The 19,631-nt window shown below is 40.6% G+C and overlaps 1 protein-coding gene across 1 annotated transcript; it reads right to left on the reverse strand.

Moving 5' to 3' along the window:
* Window positions 1–343: 343 nt before the first annotated feature.
* On the reverse strand, window positions 344–14,379 carry GTF2A1 (general transcription factor IIA, 1, 19/37kDa). The gene is made up of 8 exons (XM_010152286.1): window positions 14,284–14,379; window positions 12,388–12,595; window positions 10,106–10,170; window positions 9,139–9,214; window positions 7,299–7,432; window positions 6,108–6,428; window positions 5,134–5,223; window positions 344–954 (listed from the first exon to the last, which is right to left on the reverse strand). Exons 1-8 carry the CDS (start codon window positions 14,296–14,298, stop codon window positions 847–849), a joined length of 1,017 nt encoding a protein of 338 aa, XP_010150588.1. The 5' UTR covers window positions 14,299–14,379; the 3' UTR covers window positions 344–846.
* Window positions 14,380–19,631: the final 5,252 nt, after the last annotated feature.

Consider the following 19,631-nt stretch of genomic DNA (forward strand, 5'->3'; position numbering starts at 1 on the left):
AACCATTCTGTGATTCTATGTTACTCATTTCAGTCCAGTGATGCTGAGCCACCACCAAACAGGAAGAATATAATTAACAAGTTAAGCAATCTGACTTGGGGGGGAAGCTACAGGTGCTTAGTATTTAAAAAATACATCCCTAAATAAAAGGCATCACTTACATGAAATTAAAATAATTTTGAAATATAAATTATCATTTTACCATTTCGTAACTGCTAGGAACAACCACCTGTTTATGGAGAACTGAACTGAAAACAACAAATAGATATAATAATTAATGAGCATATCAGAATTAAAAATATTTTCCTTATACAAGTTATTTAAAATTTAACACCTTAATTCTTACCCTTCTGTACAAAGCTTGCCCGCAGTTTAAGTCACATTCTGACCATCCTCACTACCAAAAGGAAGTGTTCAAAAGCAAAGATTTGTACACACAATAAGCATTTTCAGATTTAATAATCTATCAAAGGGAAGAGTTCCTTCAATCAGTGGAAGAAGTATTTTAAAATCTTAAATCAAGGGAAGAAGGGGAGAGGGGAAACAAAGCCTTACATGCTAAATACCAGCTGTAGGTACCTGTATGTAGAATTGATAATTAAGGTATTCCTAACACACAAAACCAGCTCCCAGACAATGCTATAGCTGCTACAGTCCATGGCTTGCTCATCTGAAGTAGTGTCTTTGTTGCCACATTTTACCTTTGTTCCAATACTTTTTTTACTGTTTATTTCTGATGTGCAGATACACGTTTTGTTTGGAGTATACATCCAAGTCTCAATCTTTCCTGCTTTTTTTTTTTCCCCCCTTTTACAGGGAGTTTTTTTTGTTTTGTCTTTTAAAACTTCACCATTCTGCATCCCCAATGGCTTTGGAAAATACATAATCTCTTCCGTTAAGATTCATGATGCCATCTTTGAGATGAAATTTCCATTTGTTTTTACTTCTGTGTATCTAGAAACAGAGGAAAAAAAGTTAATTGTTTCTGCACCAGGAATAGATAATAACGTGCAAGTAAATTACAAGGGCAAGAAACAATTAAAATTACACATACATTACTAAATTACTACAAATACCTTGAAAATTAATTCTGCATTCATCCAAAAACCAATTATGCATATAGCAGTATTTTCTGTTTTCATTTTTTAAACCAGGGACAGAAACTGTCACAAAACCACACATGCAGAGAGGCATTCCAAGATCCAAAGCACACAGCACCATTTTTAGAATTGGCTGGAAAGGCAGAAGAGAAATATATCCACCTCTGCTGCTTACATTTCATCACATTATCTTTGATTACGACAGCCACAAAACGCCACTTAAAAGTCAGAAATCCCCGTTTCAACCACTGAAGGCTTTAAGGCATCCCCGAACGCATCAATCACTAAGTTTTGCTATCTGCACCTCGTCTCAACTCCACTCTCCATGACACCTAGTTTGATTACATCTTGCACAGACAGACAGCAGGTCTGTTGTAATTTAATATAACTTTCTGCCTCTAATATCCGAGTTTGACTCTGGGTTTCTGGAATTTAAGTTCTGGTTAAAAGGCAAATGGATTATTTACAAGGTTTTCAGTCTGAAAATCTCTGTGATACAAAATGCACACGCCGATATAAAATACATGTACTAATCTTATATTCTTTAATTTCTCCTCAATGGCGAGTCATCGTATGTGATTCACGTTCCAATCCACATCGTAGCATGTCAAGAGAGAAAAGTAACATCTCCGGTGTTGGGGGTGATGGAGTGAAGCTTCAACTCCAACCTGCAGTCTGCCCAGCTGGGCCTTTTAAGACTTTGTTTAAAAGAAATCCGTGATTAAGCTGGGAGATCAGCCCAGCTACCTGCAGCCACCCAAGAAATAACGAGGGCAGGAAGCAGGTTGACCAACATGGTGAAGATCAGAGAAGAGACAGAGACAAGTAGTACTGGAAAACATCAATTACCTTACGCCTCCTGAGTAAAGATCACGTGCAGCATTGAGGCTGTTTTAGGTACTACGCAGTCACGTTCTGCTTCATGAAGAAACTAAGTCAGAAACCCGCAAAGCACACGCTTCTCTTGGTTCAGGACAGTGTGCAGGGCTTGAGTTAAAAAGTATCACCAGAACTGCAACTACGTAAGACAAAGGTTTCCCCAGGTGGAGTAAGAAATTAATAAATCCACCAGCAGAGTGTTCAACTAAATTTATTTCTGATGTTTAATTTCAAATTAAGGAAACTGAACAAAATTCAGTCTAAAGGCAAAAGAGTGATTTGGAAAAAAAATTTAAGAACAAACCAAAACACCACCACAAACTGTAAGCATAGAACAGATAAATACCTGCCACCTATCAAAAAGGGCATCAGAAAGAGCCAAAGACCATTAGTGCAATTAAGCAGCAGGACAACAAGATATTTAAAGAAACCAACTCTTTCAGAAACCTGAAATGCTGCCCAAAAGAGAAAAGATTATCATAAACTGTTGCAGACAAAACATAAAAACGTAATTAGGCAATCCAAATAAAGTTAGGAAAATTTTAAAAAAGGCATAAAAAGATGGAAACCCCATTGCAATTCTTTTATTTCCATCAAGGACACAAAGTCTCATCTTCTACTACTAGTGCTGTAGAAACAGACAGTGAAGTGGCACCAAACAGGTAAGACCAGAGCACTCAGTCCATCATTAGCACTACTGTGCAGTCTGTGCTCAATTTAAGCTAAAAAGACAGCGGCAGCAGCAAATAAACGAACAAGGAGAGGGCTGGCCTATACGCAAATCCTGCATCGGAAGCACCTGAGCTGCCCTCAAGTGAGGAGGAAGGTCCACAAATGACTAAGTAACTGAATAAAGATTGGAAAACAAGGGTAAGAACGCTATTTTAACAATGAAATGAGATCATTCCAGAAGAGGTTTGTGCTGGCTAGACTCTGCATGGTTTAAGAATTCACTAATCATCTGGCAAATGCCAAACGTCACCGATGATCCAGAAGAACAGTTAGGGAAGAGCTGCAGAAGGATATTACTGCCCTAACTCATGCTGTAATCAAACAATGGCAGCACTCGACGTATACAAAGGTAGTAACGATGGAAAAAGCAACTCCAGCTTACATGGACAGAAAAAACAATGGGTTTGAGTTGAGAATTACAAGTCAGCAATGAGATCCCAGTGTTCTCAGACTTTTCCATGTGCTGGGAGTCAGTAGGGTCAAAAGCACATATGAACTGTGCAGAACACTGCTGCAGCAGTGAATAAATTGAAGGGTTGCCCAGAGAAGCTGTGAATGCCTCATCCCTGGAAGTGTTCAAGGCCAGGCTGGATGAGGCTTTGAGCAACCTGGTCTAGTGGAAGGTGTCCCTGCCCATGGCAGGGGGGGTGGAACTAGATGGTCTTTAAGGTCCCTTCCAACCCTAACCATGCTGTGATTCTATGAAGGGTCACCTGTGTTATAAATAGCTCTGATCCTCCCTCAACTTATCCACCTGTATCAAATGAGGCAGAGAGGGATAAAACAGATCTGGGAATGAAAGTAAGCATCATCACATTTGGGTGGCTTTACAAATAACAACCAAAGTGCAGCTCTGATTTCAAAGAGATGGCTGGGGAGGGTCATGGTGGTCTGCAATACCATGAAAGGCAGCAAGAAAGCAAAGGGGAAACTCTTCTAAATAAAGAACTAGGAGGTATCACATGACAGTAATGGGTTAAAAACACGGTGGTTCTCCACACATCACATAATTCATTTATGAAACTTCTTGTCATAAAGTTCACAAGAATTCAAAAAGTAATCATATTGATTTCCGACAGTTAAGTTAAAAGTCCTCTGCTGGCCATTTGCTAGACAGCTACTGTCTCTCCGCCAAGAGACAGCTCACAGCAGGACGATAAAAAGCTCTATGTGAGCATCACTACCTGTCTGCCCTCGTCTCCTTGTTCCAGAGGCACCGACCAACAGCTGATGCAGAACACTGTGCAAGAGAGAACTCTGCTCAGAACCACCCAGCTGATCCTGTGTATTTTACAGAGCCAAAGTGAACGACGACTCCGGTAAGCGATGCAGTCCTTCCAAAGCCCGTGGCACTAGAGATTAATGACGGACACTGTTCCCTACTGAGTCCACATTCTGAACTTACCTGAGTGTAAGGATTTCAGAGCAGTTACTGATGCTCAGCTTTAGCAGCTCCCAACAAGCTTTTCTGACTGCTCTTCTGAGATCCCTCACTACCCTCATGAGCTACCTCAAAACCAACAACGCTGGATTACTCTGGAGGAGACAGATGGCTGGGATGTAGATACTGAGATTCCACTTTCCTCCGTATGAAACTCCCTGGTGAATCCCATGCCAAGTCTCAGCAGAGTCTGGGGATAACTGAAGATTTTCTAACCAAGCCATTCTTTGCAATGTGGGGGTTTTTAGACAACAATCTTCCAGCTTTTTTCTGCTTTAAAAAGGATCCATATTTATTGTAGTCCAATTAATGCAGCATAAGAAATAAAATCCACACTGAATAATCTTTCTGCATACTACCTCAGTAAAAAGGTGTCTAATGCCCTTTGGACACATTTAAAACAATTCCAGACATGGATGAATCTCTGCATATTCCAGGGCAAATATGGAAGCAGAACTTAGTCATTAAAGAAGCGGCAAGACAGTTCAGTAGAATTTAAAGCAAAATAAGCAAAAGCATTCCACATTGCCATTTCTGTGAAGAATGCCTGGCACAGAGAGAACCTTTGCCCCTGATAACTATTCAGTCATGGAGAGGTATTTTTAGTGATCAAGGAACAGTTTTCCACAATGAGTATTTCCTCCATTCATGGCCACAGCAGGTGTCCAAACTTACTTACAACAATGCACTCCTCCTGAGCCCAGAGGACTGACCTTTTTTTAAAGGTCACAAAAAGACATGATGAAGAAAGTGAAAATCCAGCCAATTTTTTTTAAGCTTTACTCATCACCAACTTTAGTACAAACCTGTCACACAAACCTGTTTTAAAAACAAACAATAGCTAATTCTGACATTAACATTCACATTATACTCTTTACAGATCTACCTGTAGTACAGTCACAAAGACATTACTTAAACGTTATGACTTGATAGGAAGAACAGAGGAGGTAGAACTCCTGGATTCTGTCCTATAGAGATTACCTTATCATACTGGCACACAACAACATTTTCCGTATCAAACAGTTCTTGTCCTTCCTCATCACTCACATCATCTTCACTGTTAAGAGGCTCCTGAAAGAGACAAATGCAAGAAGTAATGCTGTTGAGGAAGATCAGAGCCGTTACTTGGATTACTCACATGAGGCCACAGTCTGTCCATGAAGTACAGGGCCTAACATGCATTTGAGGCAGGGAATCCAGCAGACTTCTGATGTACATACACTTCCTTGCCACCCTTCATCCTGAGAAGATGTCCTTACCAATTTTAGTCTGAACTTTAGTGTTCAGGCCAGATTCTCGGCACTGCAGCCTTTTGTCACCACAAGAATTCTAGCTCCCTTACTGTAAGTGTTCTGGTGCCTGCAATTATCACATGCTACGAAGAATATTCACTCCTGCTCCTATCTCCTGTTCATTACATCAAGGTCGGCTGTGTTTCTAGAAGGTACTTTATATAAGGCTTGTTCTAGCGTAACAGAAAGCAAGGGGATAGTCAGTAAAGGTACAGGTCAGACCACATCTACTGGTCCCCTCAGTGAGCTAAATATACGCTCTCCTTTTTGTCATTCTTCCCAACACCTTGCCTTTGTGTGCACTCAGTCCCTAGCTGGCTATTTCTATTTTGCTTATGAAAGTTGCATAATTTCATGGTTGACCTCTTCTTAACATCAGAAATACTACTGCTCAAGTTTTTAAAAGGGTATTCATGGCAATTAACAGTTTTTGCTGTGTCCTCCCCGCCTTGCCTAGCTGCATTTCAGGGTGCTTTGCTAATACACACAGTTTCCACAACTTCCATATGGGAAATAAAGAACTTGAAGTACAAGGATAAAAGTTACATTCTCAAAATGACTGGAATATATTATTTGAAGCATATAGTTCTCTTTCAAATACTGCAAAAACACTGAAATAAAACATAAGCATGCTCCAGTCTTCTGAAATAGTGTGAAGTTTACCTCTTCCACTTGGCCATCTTCACCCCCATCTTTTTCTTTGTCTTCCTCCTCCTCATCATCATAATCTTCTTCCTCATCTTCCTCTTCTTCAGAAGACGTGTCCCCTGCTCCATCAACCTGGAGGACGAGTGGCGCTTGTGGTTGTGCCTGTTGTTGTTGTGGTTGCTGCTGACCAGCTGCAGGAATCTGTGCTTGCGCCGGTGTAGGGGCAGCCACCGTTGTAGGTATGACCTGTGTTTTATTTCCTGTAAACAGGATCTGCTGAGGCTGAATAATCACTCCTGTCTGCTGGGAAATCCCTCCAGGGATAGGAGCCAAAACCTGTGGAATATCATTGCAAGTACTGTGGCTGCTAACATAACGGACTACCACATCGCTCACTCGCAGAAAACAATTAAAGCACATCATTCTGACCTGTACTACTTAGAGAGACAAGAGATACCATTACTCCACCTGTATCAGACACATAATCTTCACTAACATACCTCCTTTCACTACTCAGTGTTCATTTTCTGCATTTTGCATTGCTAAATCAAGGAAAACCTACTGTCTTTCCATTCTAAAAAGCTACCGTTACCACCACACCTGCGTCCCAAGCACAGCAGAGTAATGTTTGAATTCCAGTAAAGGATTGGGTTTAAAACTTCTCTATAAAACATTGAACCTTAAGCTCTCCACAAATTGTTGTTCATGCCTAAACTACAGAACTGTGTGGCACAACGCTAAATTCAATGCCTACAGTCTGGACACAGCTGACTGCAGCTGAACAAAAAAATCCCAGTGAAACATACTGCATTCACTACTAAAATAACCGGGGGGGTGGGCGTGTTTGTTTTCGGTATTTTCTTCAACACGCTATGTGACACAGGATAATTTTAACTGATAAAACGTTTTTGAAAGGACACAGTCTAGGTTTATGCACATAATATCACTGGCATCAGTGGATGCACAGAAGACATTTTAAACCACAGCCAGTCACATTTTGGCAAGAATAAAAGTAACATGGAAAAGGACATGAAAAAATTGTTAAATTTTTAAAAACCTAATTCTTAAGACAATTCCCACTCTTTTTTTAATTAAATATACCATTTCTGACTTTGTGTACCATTTCACTTTCCTCACAAAACTGCCTCTTTAGTCATCACGACCACGTTTTTTCTTAGGTGTACCTAGTCAAAAATTCTTCTTTACCTGCTGTATAACAGGTGCTTGTACTCCACCTGGCTGCATCTGCGGTATGACCTGCTGCTGTAGAACAACTGGCTGCTGTGGCTGAATGATATATTGAGCTCCATTTGCAGTTCTAACTACTTGGAGGATCTGGCCTGTAACAAAATAAATATCAAATTAATGACATGTAGAAATTCACTTTTAAAATTATCTTAGTTTAGGAGCTTATTTCCTGGAAGAACAACAATGACGATTAAAGGAAAAAATCATGTTTCACTTTCACCATAAAAAGACACAATGCTATAGCAGCTTTGTCAAAAACAAAGAACTAACAGGGTTCTTTACCGTCTAAATTTTACCGTGAGATATGCCATCTAAAAATAAATTTACATATGTGAGCCGAAGTCTAACCCTTTAACACAGCACGGTATTTTAAACATTAGCTCCCACTTATGAATACTAATGTTTCTAAAGACAGATTTTACAGATAGAAAGGCAAACAAACATAGACCAGAAGAGGAACAGGTGTTCACACCACAAAAATTCTACCCACTCCTAACACTGTGGTATTTCCAGAGTCCTGTCAGATGATGCCCTTTCCTCAGATTCTTTCTCCTCTAATTACCAAGTTGCAAGAAATTCCTCTATGCACACTTTTCTTCGTAACATTATCGTGCAGTGGCCTTGTTGAAAAATCTAGCCTTACACTTATTATCCACCTCTCCTTTCTGTTCCCATAATGCCTGTACTTCATTTTATTACACCCTTCCTCACTTCACAAAGTATGTCTAAGACTCACACACCTTTGGAAATGGCCTTAAAAAGAGCTAAGCTATATTCCAACATTAGTTTTTGACATTTCTAATCAGACAGATGAAGAAGAAACTAAATTAGATAATCCTGAACTTCTTATATTTCACTCAAAGGCTAATTTTATTTCCTGTTCTCCCTCCACAGCAAGATGCCAAGCCCCATTTACTGAAGTAACGAAGTATATCTGAAAGGAGGGACTACCCTAGCCCCTTGTTTAAGAAAACACACTATAAATATTTGTAACTGAGGGAAAAAAATTATGACAATAAAGGAAAGAATGTGACCCACAGATTATTCTATGCTATGTCAAACATAGATGTGCACCCTTAAAAACTGGGAAGATTTGAATTTCTAACACAGTTACATATTTATATTTTCATCTCCATTAAACATTCAAATGTTTAAAGCAGGAAGCTTAAGTCCCAGGTGATTCTGAGCAGACTAGATGAATTACTCTGGCAAGAACAACAACTGATTCTAGAAAATGAGCCTCCTCAGATCTTTTACTGTCCATGCAGAACAGATCTACAACGGAGCTTATAAAATCAGCATAATACAAAAGTACACAAGGCATCAGATATGCTGTTCCTAAAAGTAAAATTTATTTTATATTCTAAATGTAGAGCATGACAGTATTTTAAAATGGTAAACATAACATAAAATGAGCATTGTCAGCAAAATTAGAAATTCCACTGTGATCAGCAGGTTTGAGAAACTTTTAGGACAATTTCTAATCTGAAGTCACAGGTGAAGAGGCCCTGCTCTTTTAGTCCAGTCTAGCTGGGGCATTCAAGTCCTGCTTCACAAAGCTCAGAAATACACAAAAGGGAGAGACAGCAAGGCCTGTCTTGCTCATGCACCTCGCTAAAAAGTGGGGAGAACTTGCACAGAATCTAACCCATACCACTGCTGGTGGTGAAGAGACTGTACTACCTTGTAAGGGCGAATTCCCAGGTTCTTTTTAAGGGTATATAGTGGGGAGTGAAACCCAGGATTTCCCCCTCCCAAGCACCCTCAAAGCCATTGTCTGATCTCCGCATTCAGTTACCTGAATTTGTAAGGATCTGCTGAACAGGAGTAACACCAGCAGGAAGAGCCAACGTAGCTGCAGTCGCTGCAGCACTCTGAAACACAAGAAAACCTTTTTAACCACAGACGTTATTGCTGCTGTTTCATCTCACAACATACTGCCTGAAAATATGTACCTTTTCACTGCTGTTTACGTCTGCACACATTTCTGCAGCTACTGAAATGCAGGCATTAATTGACCACACTCACAGTACCTATAAAAATTAGTTTCCTTCTCCCTTAACAAGAAGGAGGCTGACGCATCTATCACTAAGCATCACACCTTAACCCAGCTCCATGTGGCTTCTTGGTTTGTCTGCAAGCTCAGGGTTTTTTTCCCCCTCTGCCTTCTCTGCTGATCTACTAATAGAGCATAACACTGCATGCCCCATGTGCCAATTTTACCTACACTTTTTCAAAGCAGCTAAAGATATGAGCCTACAAATCTGAAGACACGTAAGTTACTGAAGCAATGATCCTGTTTGCCTGTCCTGTTTTCACAAGGAGCAGTAATCAGGTTTGCACTTTTCTTCATTCTGTAAATGATGCATTTCAAGTCCCGCCTAACACCGCTCTTTTCAAGTGAATATACCCATGCAGTGTAGGGACTGTTCACAGTATGACTGATTTTTTTCACTCAAGACAGTTGGTTAGAAGAGAAAGCCAAACACTCTCAGTGTGCAATGATTTGAACTTACAAGTTCTGGTTAAACACATTTAAAGCAGAGGACCAAGTCCTAGATCTGTTATCAAAACTGAAGTCCTGGATTACTGCTCCTAGACTGTCCGTGCAGTAGCAAACCCCAGAAAGTTGGCAGACAGCTTTACCAGTGTGTCCTAAATTGCTTTTAAGCATCTGATGATTAATACCAGGTTTGTGTTTACTATTTAATCAAAACAACTTACATAGTGACAGTGTATGCATGTATAATGCCGGCTTTTCTTACCATGCCCGACGCATTCATGTGCGGTATCAGCTTGGAATCTGGCACAATAACCTGCTGCTGAGGTGCTAGAAACAAGAAAATAGCATTCGATGAAAACTATGCAGTCTGCCCAAAGTAGCATCCAAGCCCAAATAACTTAGAAGGAACGTCACCCAAACATCAGCTGAGTTTTGTAACAAAAACTGCTACTGAGCAGTCTCTGATCTTACTAAGTTTTACTCTCAAGACAACACACAACAACTGAGGTGCAAAATGGCTGTTTTGGCTTTGCAGATCTCATTTCAAGGGCTTCGGTTACCTACTGGGTACCACATTTTTAAAATTAAAAGTATTAGTGAAATGTTGATAACCTTGCTGATGTCTAGTATCAGAGTTCTCCAAAAACATCCTCTGACATCAGGGGTTAACTCTCAGCCTTCAGCAAGGACTGCTGCAAGATGAAGAGTATGTTAACAGGACAGGGAGTTCGCTTGAGTTAGGTCTAGTTAGCACAGCTCTTAGCGTAAGCTAACGATCTTCACCATCTTTCTAATGCAGCGGCAGAAGTCTGATCGCCACCATCTGTCCCAAACAACAAAATCATTTTGGAAATAGATAGCTAAACTATGTAAACAACCTGTTGATCACCTGGAAGTGCAAAAGTGTCCAAGTAGGTTGCCAGCAACAGCAAACTGGAAAATGACAGAGCAATTTGAAAAAACTAATCATGGACAAGGTATTCTCCATCCAATCCTGTAACTAAGGACACTTAAGAATACTGGGGATAGCAGAGTTTCTGGAAAGGACTCTCGGGAGGGAAAGCCCACAACCTTGCACTAAGATCTGAGGCTCCCTCTCCAACTTTGAAGGAACCCAGGGAGGGCAAAAGAGCCCAAGGAAATCTCGTGACCCTGTGCCAGGATCGCACGCAGGATAGCAGGAATCACCATGCCGATCCTCCTGATCTCTCTCTGGGACTGCACCAGGTCCTGCAAGGAACTATTACTACACCACCTCGCCTATAGAACAGGGAAGTCAAGTAATCCATAAAACTGCGTGACTCAAAACGTGATTAAAACACTTTGCTATCCTACTTTCATTTAGCCTCCACACTGTCATTTGGTCATAAGCCACAACACTGGACAACAATAAATGTCATCTTGGTGAGCAGACTCTGCTGACTGTAACTTGAGCTGACACCTGGATCACCTGCAGCTACCTTCATTTAGGGGTCTTAATCTCAAAATGTGTTTTATCCCAACAGCTGAAACCGATTTATGCCCAGTCAAAATACAAAGTACTGCAAGAAGAACACAAACAAAGAAAAACCCCCAAAAAGCACGCCAAGGGAAAAAAGCCCCACCCACAGGTTCTCATCACACTAGTTCTACTCTGGTTTGAGGTGATTGGGGTTTGAGGGCAGAACCAACTCATAGATGCCTTTCATGACTATGACAACATAGTTTCTGATCCATGACATCTGATAAAAAGACTGATGTCTGTGACTGACTACCACAGATAAACACTTTACACCACAATTTTAACAGCACACTGAAAACTCAACTCCAGCATTTCACAGGTGGCAGACTTGTTCACACGGCATCTATGCAGTAAAATCCAGTAGTATTTATCTTAGATTTCATATGAAATTGCAATTGGTGAAAATGTTTCCCTTAAATTATTACTAAGGAATACACAAGACACTAGTGACAAGAAACAATACTGTTACGGTTGGGTAAACTGCACCCTGAATGCCCACACGGACACAGTGTGAAAGCTTTAGGACCACAAAAATACTCAACCATTAGGCTTTTCTCTTGAAACTTGTTCTAACGTGAAAAAAACATCTCCTACATATACTCACATTGTTATACAAGTATTTTTCACATTCTGGCATCCACTTATGGTAAATATTTTAATTAATTTGATCCTAATGAGGTTAATACCTCATGAGGAAATTGTCAACTCCATACATACTGGCTTGAAATGACAGTGCTGCTAATGGATTTCTGACAGAATCCGAAAGTCATGTAAGCTAAAAATATAAGATTTGTAGTAGAAGACAAAGAAAAAAAACCAGATTTTCCAAAATCTTCAGAAGACTATGACTAACACAAATACCAAGGTATTTTTTGCCAAGACAGCTCCCCTGACCCACTAAATAGAGGCAAATAGAGACAAAGTTTAACATAAAGACACAAAGTTATCCATGAGATCAACTTCCTGCCCTAGATTTAGAATATGCTACGGAGTTGATCTAACCTGAGAATCTTTTGCCAGAGAGATTAGAGAGTAAATCTGACCTTGCTGAGACGCTGGAATAAGGACCTGTTGTGGCTGAGACTGCTGCTGCACAGTCTGCTGCGGCTGAGGTTGTGTGTGATGGTGGTGGTGGTGATGCTGCTGTTGCTGCTGCTGCTGTTGCTGCTGTTGCACCTGCAACAAAAGCTGCTGCTCTTCTGAATGGAAGCCATCTACAGCCTTGGACTGCATCAGCTTGTTCTCCCACAGCTAGTTTGGAAATGGAAAGAGAAATATCTGTGTATGATTTTTACTCAACCGGATTTTAACAACGCAATGACAGGAATACAAAATTGAATTTTGTTTCACTGTTTACCTTGTGCAGTCTACTTAGCCAAAAAGCTCTTGGGCAAATGCAGACTGAAGAGAGAACTCCACAGAAGTAATGTTTTAAAAAGAGGAATTAAATATCCCTTGAGAATTGTCAGCCCAAGCTTAAGCTTTAACATTCATTCTTTAAGTGTGGAAGATTCATAGCAACCCTAACAGAAACATGAACAGAGATAAACTGTAACTTTAAACTGGCCTTCATGTTTTCACTTCTCTACCTTCTTTCTTTCTTACCTCTTTAATCATAAAAGTATTTCTTTATTACAGCTTTCCTCAAGCCATTTCTTCTTGGAACTCCTCAATAAAAGTTGCTTGAAGACTACTGCTTCATAGCATACTTCAACAGAAACTACCAATAGATCTAAGATAGATGATGCCTCTCTACAAGCATTTACACAGTTTCTACCACAGTGTCAAACTCAGTTATTCTGACCCTTCAGTCCTTGATGGCAGTTGGCATGTCTCCCAAGAAAAGCTACAGGTACAAAAAAAAAGCAGCTCTTGCAAAAAGACAGCAACACAACTTCCGTAATACATCTGAGTCAAAAAGACTACAGGCACCCAGGACCCCTGATTTCAAATCTTGCTTAGGGCTCCCCAAGCCTTCCTCTTCAATACTTAATTTTCCTTCTTGCCTCTTTCCTCATCCAATCTTTTCTGACATCATTTGCAGAACATGTCTGTGACACAAACACCAAGGTGCTTTCCTTATAGTGCTCACTCCCTGCTTCCACCAAGCCGGGTCATGGTTTCTACCTGTTTCTATCTAGAAAAAAATTAATTTCCTTTCCCAATCCATCCATTTTGTAATACTTTAAAATTACTGAAAGTGCCTGCTTTCTGAAGAAACAGACCAAAATAGGCACGCACATACTTCCCCAGTTTCCTTTTACTTCCCTTTCCCCTACCCTCCTGCCCTTTCTCTTCCTTTTTGAAGGGCTACTTTTATTCAGGAAGAATTTGAAGAAATCCATAGGAGACCACTTAGAGCTCAGGTCAACATCCTGCCCTTCTTTTGGATCCTTGGTACCAGTTCAAACCCACTGTATGTAAAGCAATTCTGAATTCGAGAGCTTCAGAAAAGTGTGATGCACACAGTGCAATTTACTGCGTCCCATCCCTCAAAACCAATACTTCTGCAAACCATATATACAAAAATCTAACAAAGCATCTGACTACGCAACTCCTCTTCTTCAGTACAACAAAAACATCACGTAGAGCAGGTTATTCCTGCAGAGAAACCTTAAGAATTGTTTGCCTCTAAACATATTATCTCTTTCTTTTTTAAAAGATGCAAAGTTTCGGGGAGTGAAATAACACAGTGAATTCAGATGCCTGCTGTTAGTATATGCCAAGTCTGACAAGCCAGATTAGGGAAAGTAAACAAGGTGAGCAGATCTTTCTATACATCAGTATAATTCAAATTATATGGGGCTACAGATACAAAGATTAATACAATGCTTAGCTAAGTAAAAATTAGTATTTTTACTGTGTACAACAGTAAGCAGATCAAAAAAAACCTACTGTTGTATTGGTCTGTTATAAAAAATTTTAAACTTGCAACTTACTGTTTTGAGTTCCATAAGAACTTGTTCATCCACTCCTTCATCCAGAAAAATTTCTCTGACATCATTGATGACATCTTCAATTACAGACCTGTACAATTTAGGCTTAAAAAAAAAAAAGGAACTAGTCAGCTTTGTTTTCAAAGAAATTTATCACTTTAGGGTTAAAATAAGATTTCCCAGACATAAAAACTCTGAAATCTGCATTACAGGATAAACTGCACATTTCCGAGTGACTAAAATACCCAAGGAGGTATAAATCAGCAATAACGGCCCAAACAAGGTGAAAAGGGAAGGGACTGTTCGCTATCTTCTGTGAGGTAGCTATGGCACAAGAGTTTCCAAGCCTGAGGTGTGTAATTCAAAACAGAGAAGATTGGCAAGCAGGAAACAAATTTACTAAATGGAAAACAATGTACACAGTGAATATACAAAAATACTTGCATGTGTGCAAAATATTCATGTCAAAGAATGTTAGAAGTTCAAAAGGATATTAGCTAAGTACAGAGAAACTTGTTCGTGTCTGTTAGTTCAACAGAAACCAAACATGGCTCAGAATGATCCCAAGCTGAAAAGCACTGAAGGCTCAGAAACTGGAAGCATTCATGGGCATGTCCTGTTCCCCCTTACACATCTGTCTACAGAAGCTATTGAGGACAGGCTATTAGGCCAGACAGACTTGGGCTTTCAGTCGGTATTTATGTTTTTACATCAGACATTTTTCAGGGGGAAATACTACAAACACATTATTATTCTATTATGCTGATTTCATGCCTAAACTGTCAATGAACTATCAATTCTATCATTCTAATTCACTTCAGGTTGCTGAAAGAAGCTGTGGAGTCTCTCTGTCCTCAGAGACACTCAAAAGCCATGGGGACACTGTCCTGGGCAACCAACCCTAGGTGGCCCTGCTTGTGCAGGGGGGTGTTGCAAGAAAACATCCAGAGATCCTTTCCAACCTTAAGTGTTTTGTGAATTTTAAAATACAGGTACAATTTTAAAAAGAGAATATCAACATTCAATGTTATCACCTGAAGTGCAGAATTTAATTAATAAGACCACAGGGTAATTGGGCTACGCATGTGCCGTACCTTTTAAACGGTACGGCTTGGACCTCCCTACGTATGTGTGAACCTCAACGGTACTTTGGTTGAGTTTAAGTACCTGCGCTGCCTAACTGCAAGGCAGGAGTACGAGCTCTGATTTAGGGGTGATCAATCTGCAGCCTGTGAACCGTACCACTTCACCCAGCAAGGCTGCTCCTCAGGCCGAGGGTAGGCCGTTTCTACGCTGATCTGAAAGTAGCTACAGCTTTCTGTCAGCTTCCTCTACCCCCTCCCACAGCCTCCTTAAGCACTGAGTCCCAAGCGATGCCACACACATCAGGTATGTTGTACACAAGCAAAACAAGGGTTCTGTAGGGGTGCGGCACGTCTGGCACCCCGGGAGGGCCGTGCCTCCAACACAGGCCCAGAAAACGCCAAGCGCACGCCCTCAGGCCAGCAGCGCTGGAACTACACAAATCTACCGCTTGTTTTATGCACAGAGAGTTGCTAATGCCTCCCAGAAGTGTTGAATTTGTTGCAGATATGCTAAAGATTATACTGCACACATGTCACAGAATGGTTATGCCTACGTTATGGAATAATGCAGGGGGAACGGCAGCATGCGATTTACGAGTCCAGGAAAAAGCTGAGTGGTCAATAAGCACAAAAAGAAGTTGAATATCTTTGCTTTTAAATGTTAACAACATAACGAAACTTAAAGAAATGCACTGATGTTACAAAAGGGAGAAAAGAACCTATCTGGAAGCCTGGAACTAAGAATTAAGCAGTCCGATGCCTGCTCAGTGCAGGATGTCCTTAGTGTTTAAAACTAACTCCATGCTGCGGCATACTCAAATGACTTTTCTTACAAAAAAAAGAACCAACAACAAAAAAAGGAAATAAGAAAAAAATAAAATCAAATAAAACCCCCAACAAAACCCAACATACCACTCTGTGTTACTGACCACATGTCAATATTTTGGCAAACTGCATGCTATCAGCACCCTATTTTGTTCTTCATTCTACATTTCAGCAGCTTGCCACCTTCCAGCTATAAGCATGCTGCTGCAAATCAAGCAGCTGAAATGTTAGAATTCATCCTTTTGTTACCTGTCACTGAAAAAAAAAAAATAGCCTCAAGTAACAGAGCAAGTTTGCCGTGCCTGAAAATGAGAGTTACAGCACCCGTGTCCAAAAGCTAACTCTCCAACAGAAATACAACACAACAGACTATTTGCACAGTTTTTTCTTACTGCATGCTCACATAGCCGTGCTCAAAATACAGCATTAATTGTGCTTATAGAGGTATTTGAAACATGACTTTCAAAGCCAGACTACCCTTAAATGCTGGTATATTAAATCTGCGTAGTAACTCAGAAATACCAAGCATCTTTAACAGGATTATTTTTCCCACTTAGATTTAATTCATAGCAGATGCAAAAAGACATTCTACTTAGTAATATTAAGTCCTATTATTTCTATAATTAAACAAATTGCATAAAGCTTATACGATTCAACAAGCACAGAAATGCTACTTAACCTATTCTGTATATTGTTCCTTATTGTATTAAAAGCACCTGTTTCCTACTGCCAAAACCACATTCTGCAAATAAACAGGCTTAACCTCAGGCATTTGATTTACTTAAGTCAAGAGAACTACCTGCATGTCGGATATCACAATTAAAATTCCTGCAGGAAGGAGACTGCATTTTCTCCTTAAATCATATACTGGGTCCACTTTTCCAATAAAACAGATTTTACACAAAAGGGCCCTAATTTCCACCAGGAGTTACCCCATCCTAGCTCAGAGTTGGGCATTTCTGCAAGATTTACAAAGTTCCTGCAGACCATAAAGCTCCGGGGGGGGGGGAATCATAGAATCATAGAATGGTTTGGGTTGGAAGGGACCTTAAAGACCATCTAGTTCCACCCCCCCTGCCATGGGCAGGGACCCCTTCCACTAGGTCAGGTTGCTCAAAGCCTCGTCCAGCCTGGCCTTGAAGACATCCAGGGGTGGGGCATCCACAACATCTCTGGGCAACCTGTTCCAGTGCTTCACCACCCTCTCCGGGAAGAACTTCTTCCTGATGTCCAATCTAAATCTCCCTGCTTTCAATTTAAACCCATTACCCCTTGTCCTGTCACTACAGGCCCTTGCAAAAAGTCACCCACAGCTTCCTTGTAGGCCAAAATCAACATTCAGATACAACAAACTCAACCTACAGCCCAACAATCTGCTTGGGAATGGTTCCTTTTCCTCTGTGTAGTAAGTGGCAGGAAGGGCGTGGGGGGGGCAGGAACCAAAATCAAAATACCAGGATACTGGTTTCTAGTGTGCAGCATTAGTTTAGCAAGAAAGGAGGTTAAGAGCACAGATGCTCACTCTGCCACTGACACAACGTCCTTCTGCCCAACTCCCAACACCCCAAAAGAGAACAGCACCCCGTGTTCAGTGAACCCTGGGCAAGGCAGGTTAACAAACCCACCAGCAGTTCCCACACGCGTGCATCTCTGCACGAGCCACACGGTACACTGGATCTCAAGACAGGAGAATTTCTGGACACTGTTCTAATCACACAGTATCACAATATACTATTACACTCACAGCTCTATGATGAGCAGGAAGGGAACAGAGAAGAAAATATCTGCACATTTGTAATGAAATGGTGTCTGTGTGATTTTACTGACACGTGTTTACAAAATACTCAGAAAAATCCTGTCCGGTTGAAAATACTCTCTTATGTACACCCCTACCAAACACCCAGTCCACATGGATGCAACGCCTTCCACAGAGGGAGCAGCTATTACCTCAAGAGCCATCCACAGCGGAATTTTGAAGAGTATCACAAAACACCCTTTTCCTACTGTATTGCCTCAACAGAGGCAAATCCAGCAAGTAAAATGACAAAACAACCTTAAGCCCTGGCCTTTAAAAGGAAACATGCTGTATTGTCTTAGATATACACCAAGTGTGGGCTTTAAGCATTATTTACACCATGCTCAAGCTGTGTATACAAACCACCCAAGACGCTGGAGTTGAATGACAAGATTATGTTCATACACTGCTTCCTCAAAAACTAAACATGGGAACACAGTGACTGAACAAGTCTGAAGACGGGATAGCAGGTGAGATAACTTCCCAATAGATTTTCACGTTCAGTCAGAGAAAGCAATGAGAACACTGGAAACTTATAAGATTGCTATTCAAATAATCATGCTTTCATCTGGTTCATATTAAAGTGCCTCCCTTATAAAGAATACATTGCTGTAAACTCCACGCTCTTTTAACAGCAAAATACTCAAATCACTCTTCAATAAACACTATTCCAAACACTTATTATAGATTAAAGACAACAATTAAAATTCCTGATTTATTAGCTACAACCACAAACACATAGAAAATATTTCTGATCTAGTACTTTCCCCTCTGGGAACATAAGGAAACGATTATATTTCGCTTCCTCTGTGCATCTTGTAAAGAAAACTCCGAGTATGGCAAGACTGCTACACACGCACACACGCTCCAAATCCAAGGAGCAACCAGCAAGCTATTTTAAGAAACGCCACATGCCCTTGGGGCTTACACTTCCTACATTCCTTCAGTTTCAAGGGTAGAAAACCTGCATCTCTTCATAATTATCATCATAACACTTGGGATTTCAGCAGTTCGCGTTTCCAATAACCAAGACGTTATGAAGAGCAATAAGCAGCACGCTTTTGTGTGTTTGACAGCAGTTTGTTCCTGGCTGCTTCTGCAGTTATCCCTGAAGTGTTGCTCATCTTTCTCCTGTCTGTGCAGTCAGAGCTGAGAGCTAGCTATATGACAGCTAGAACAGCACGCTGTAAAGGTAACTCGTTTTAGTCACGATTACATCGAAGACATGCATAAAAAACACTTCTGTGAGCTTTTTTAGTGTTTTCATGGACTTTTACAAATAAATTTACCTGTGACCCACAAAATCTTAACTGCATAGAACTGGTAACACCTTGCATTTGTCCTTTATTAGGAAGAACAGATTCCTAGCAATTCAGATTTGATCAGATTCGGACGTGACATCACTGACATCAGGTTCAAAGTCTAGCTTCCTAAAGTTGTCACCCGGTTGCAGCATTTCAAAATGCTGCTACTGATCTCTGGTAACCCCAGGGGCAAGCACCACTATCCCTGCTACTGAAGGAGACCTAAATTTGACCAAGCTGACCATGCACTATGGCAAGGTTTTACTATTTAACTGAAAATTAACCTAAGGCATACCTGTTTGAAGCAGGCTCATTTTAAGCTTGGCTTTTGCTATTCCAAAC

This window comes from Eurypyga helias, unplaced genomic scaffold (genome assembly GCF_000690775.1).
Source record: "Eurypyga helias isolate BGI_N326 unplaced genomic scaffold, ASM69077v1 Scaffold16405, whole genome shotgun sequence".
NCBI classification, from domain to species: domain Eukaryota; kingdom Metazoa; phylum Chordata; class Aves; order Eurypygiformes; family Eurypygidae; genus Eurypyga; species Eurypyga helias.

What these genes read in the sequence shown, in the direction of transcription:
- GTF2A1 (XM_010152286.1), bottom strand. An exon ending in AAGATGGCCAAGTGGAAGAG is followed by an intron (nt 5,224 to 6,107) that starts GTAAACTTCACA and finishes TGTCTCTTTCAG; the next exon opens with GAGCCTCTTAACAGTGAAGA. An exon ending in TTGTGTGCCAGTATGATAAG is followed by an intron (nt 955 to 5,133) that starts GTAATCTCTATA and finishes CTCTGTTTCTAG; the next exon opens with ATACACAGAAGTAAAAACAA.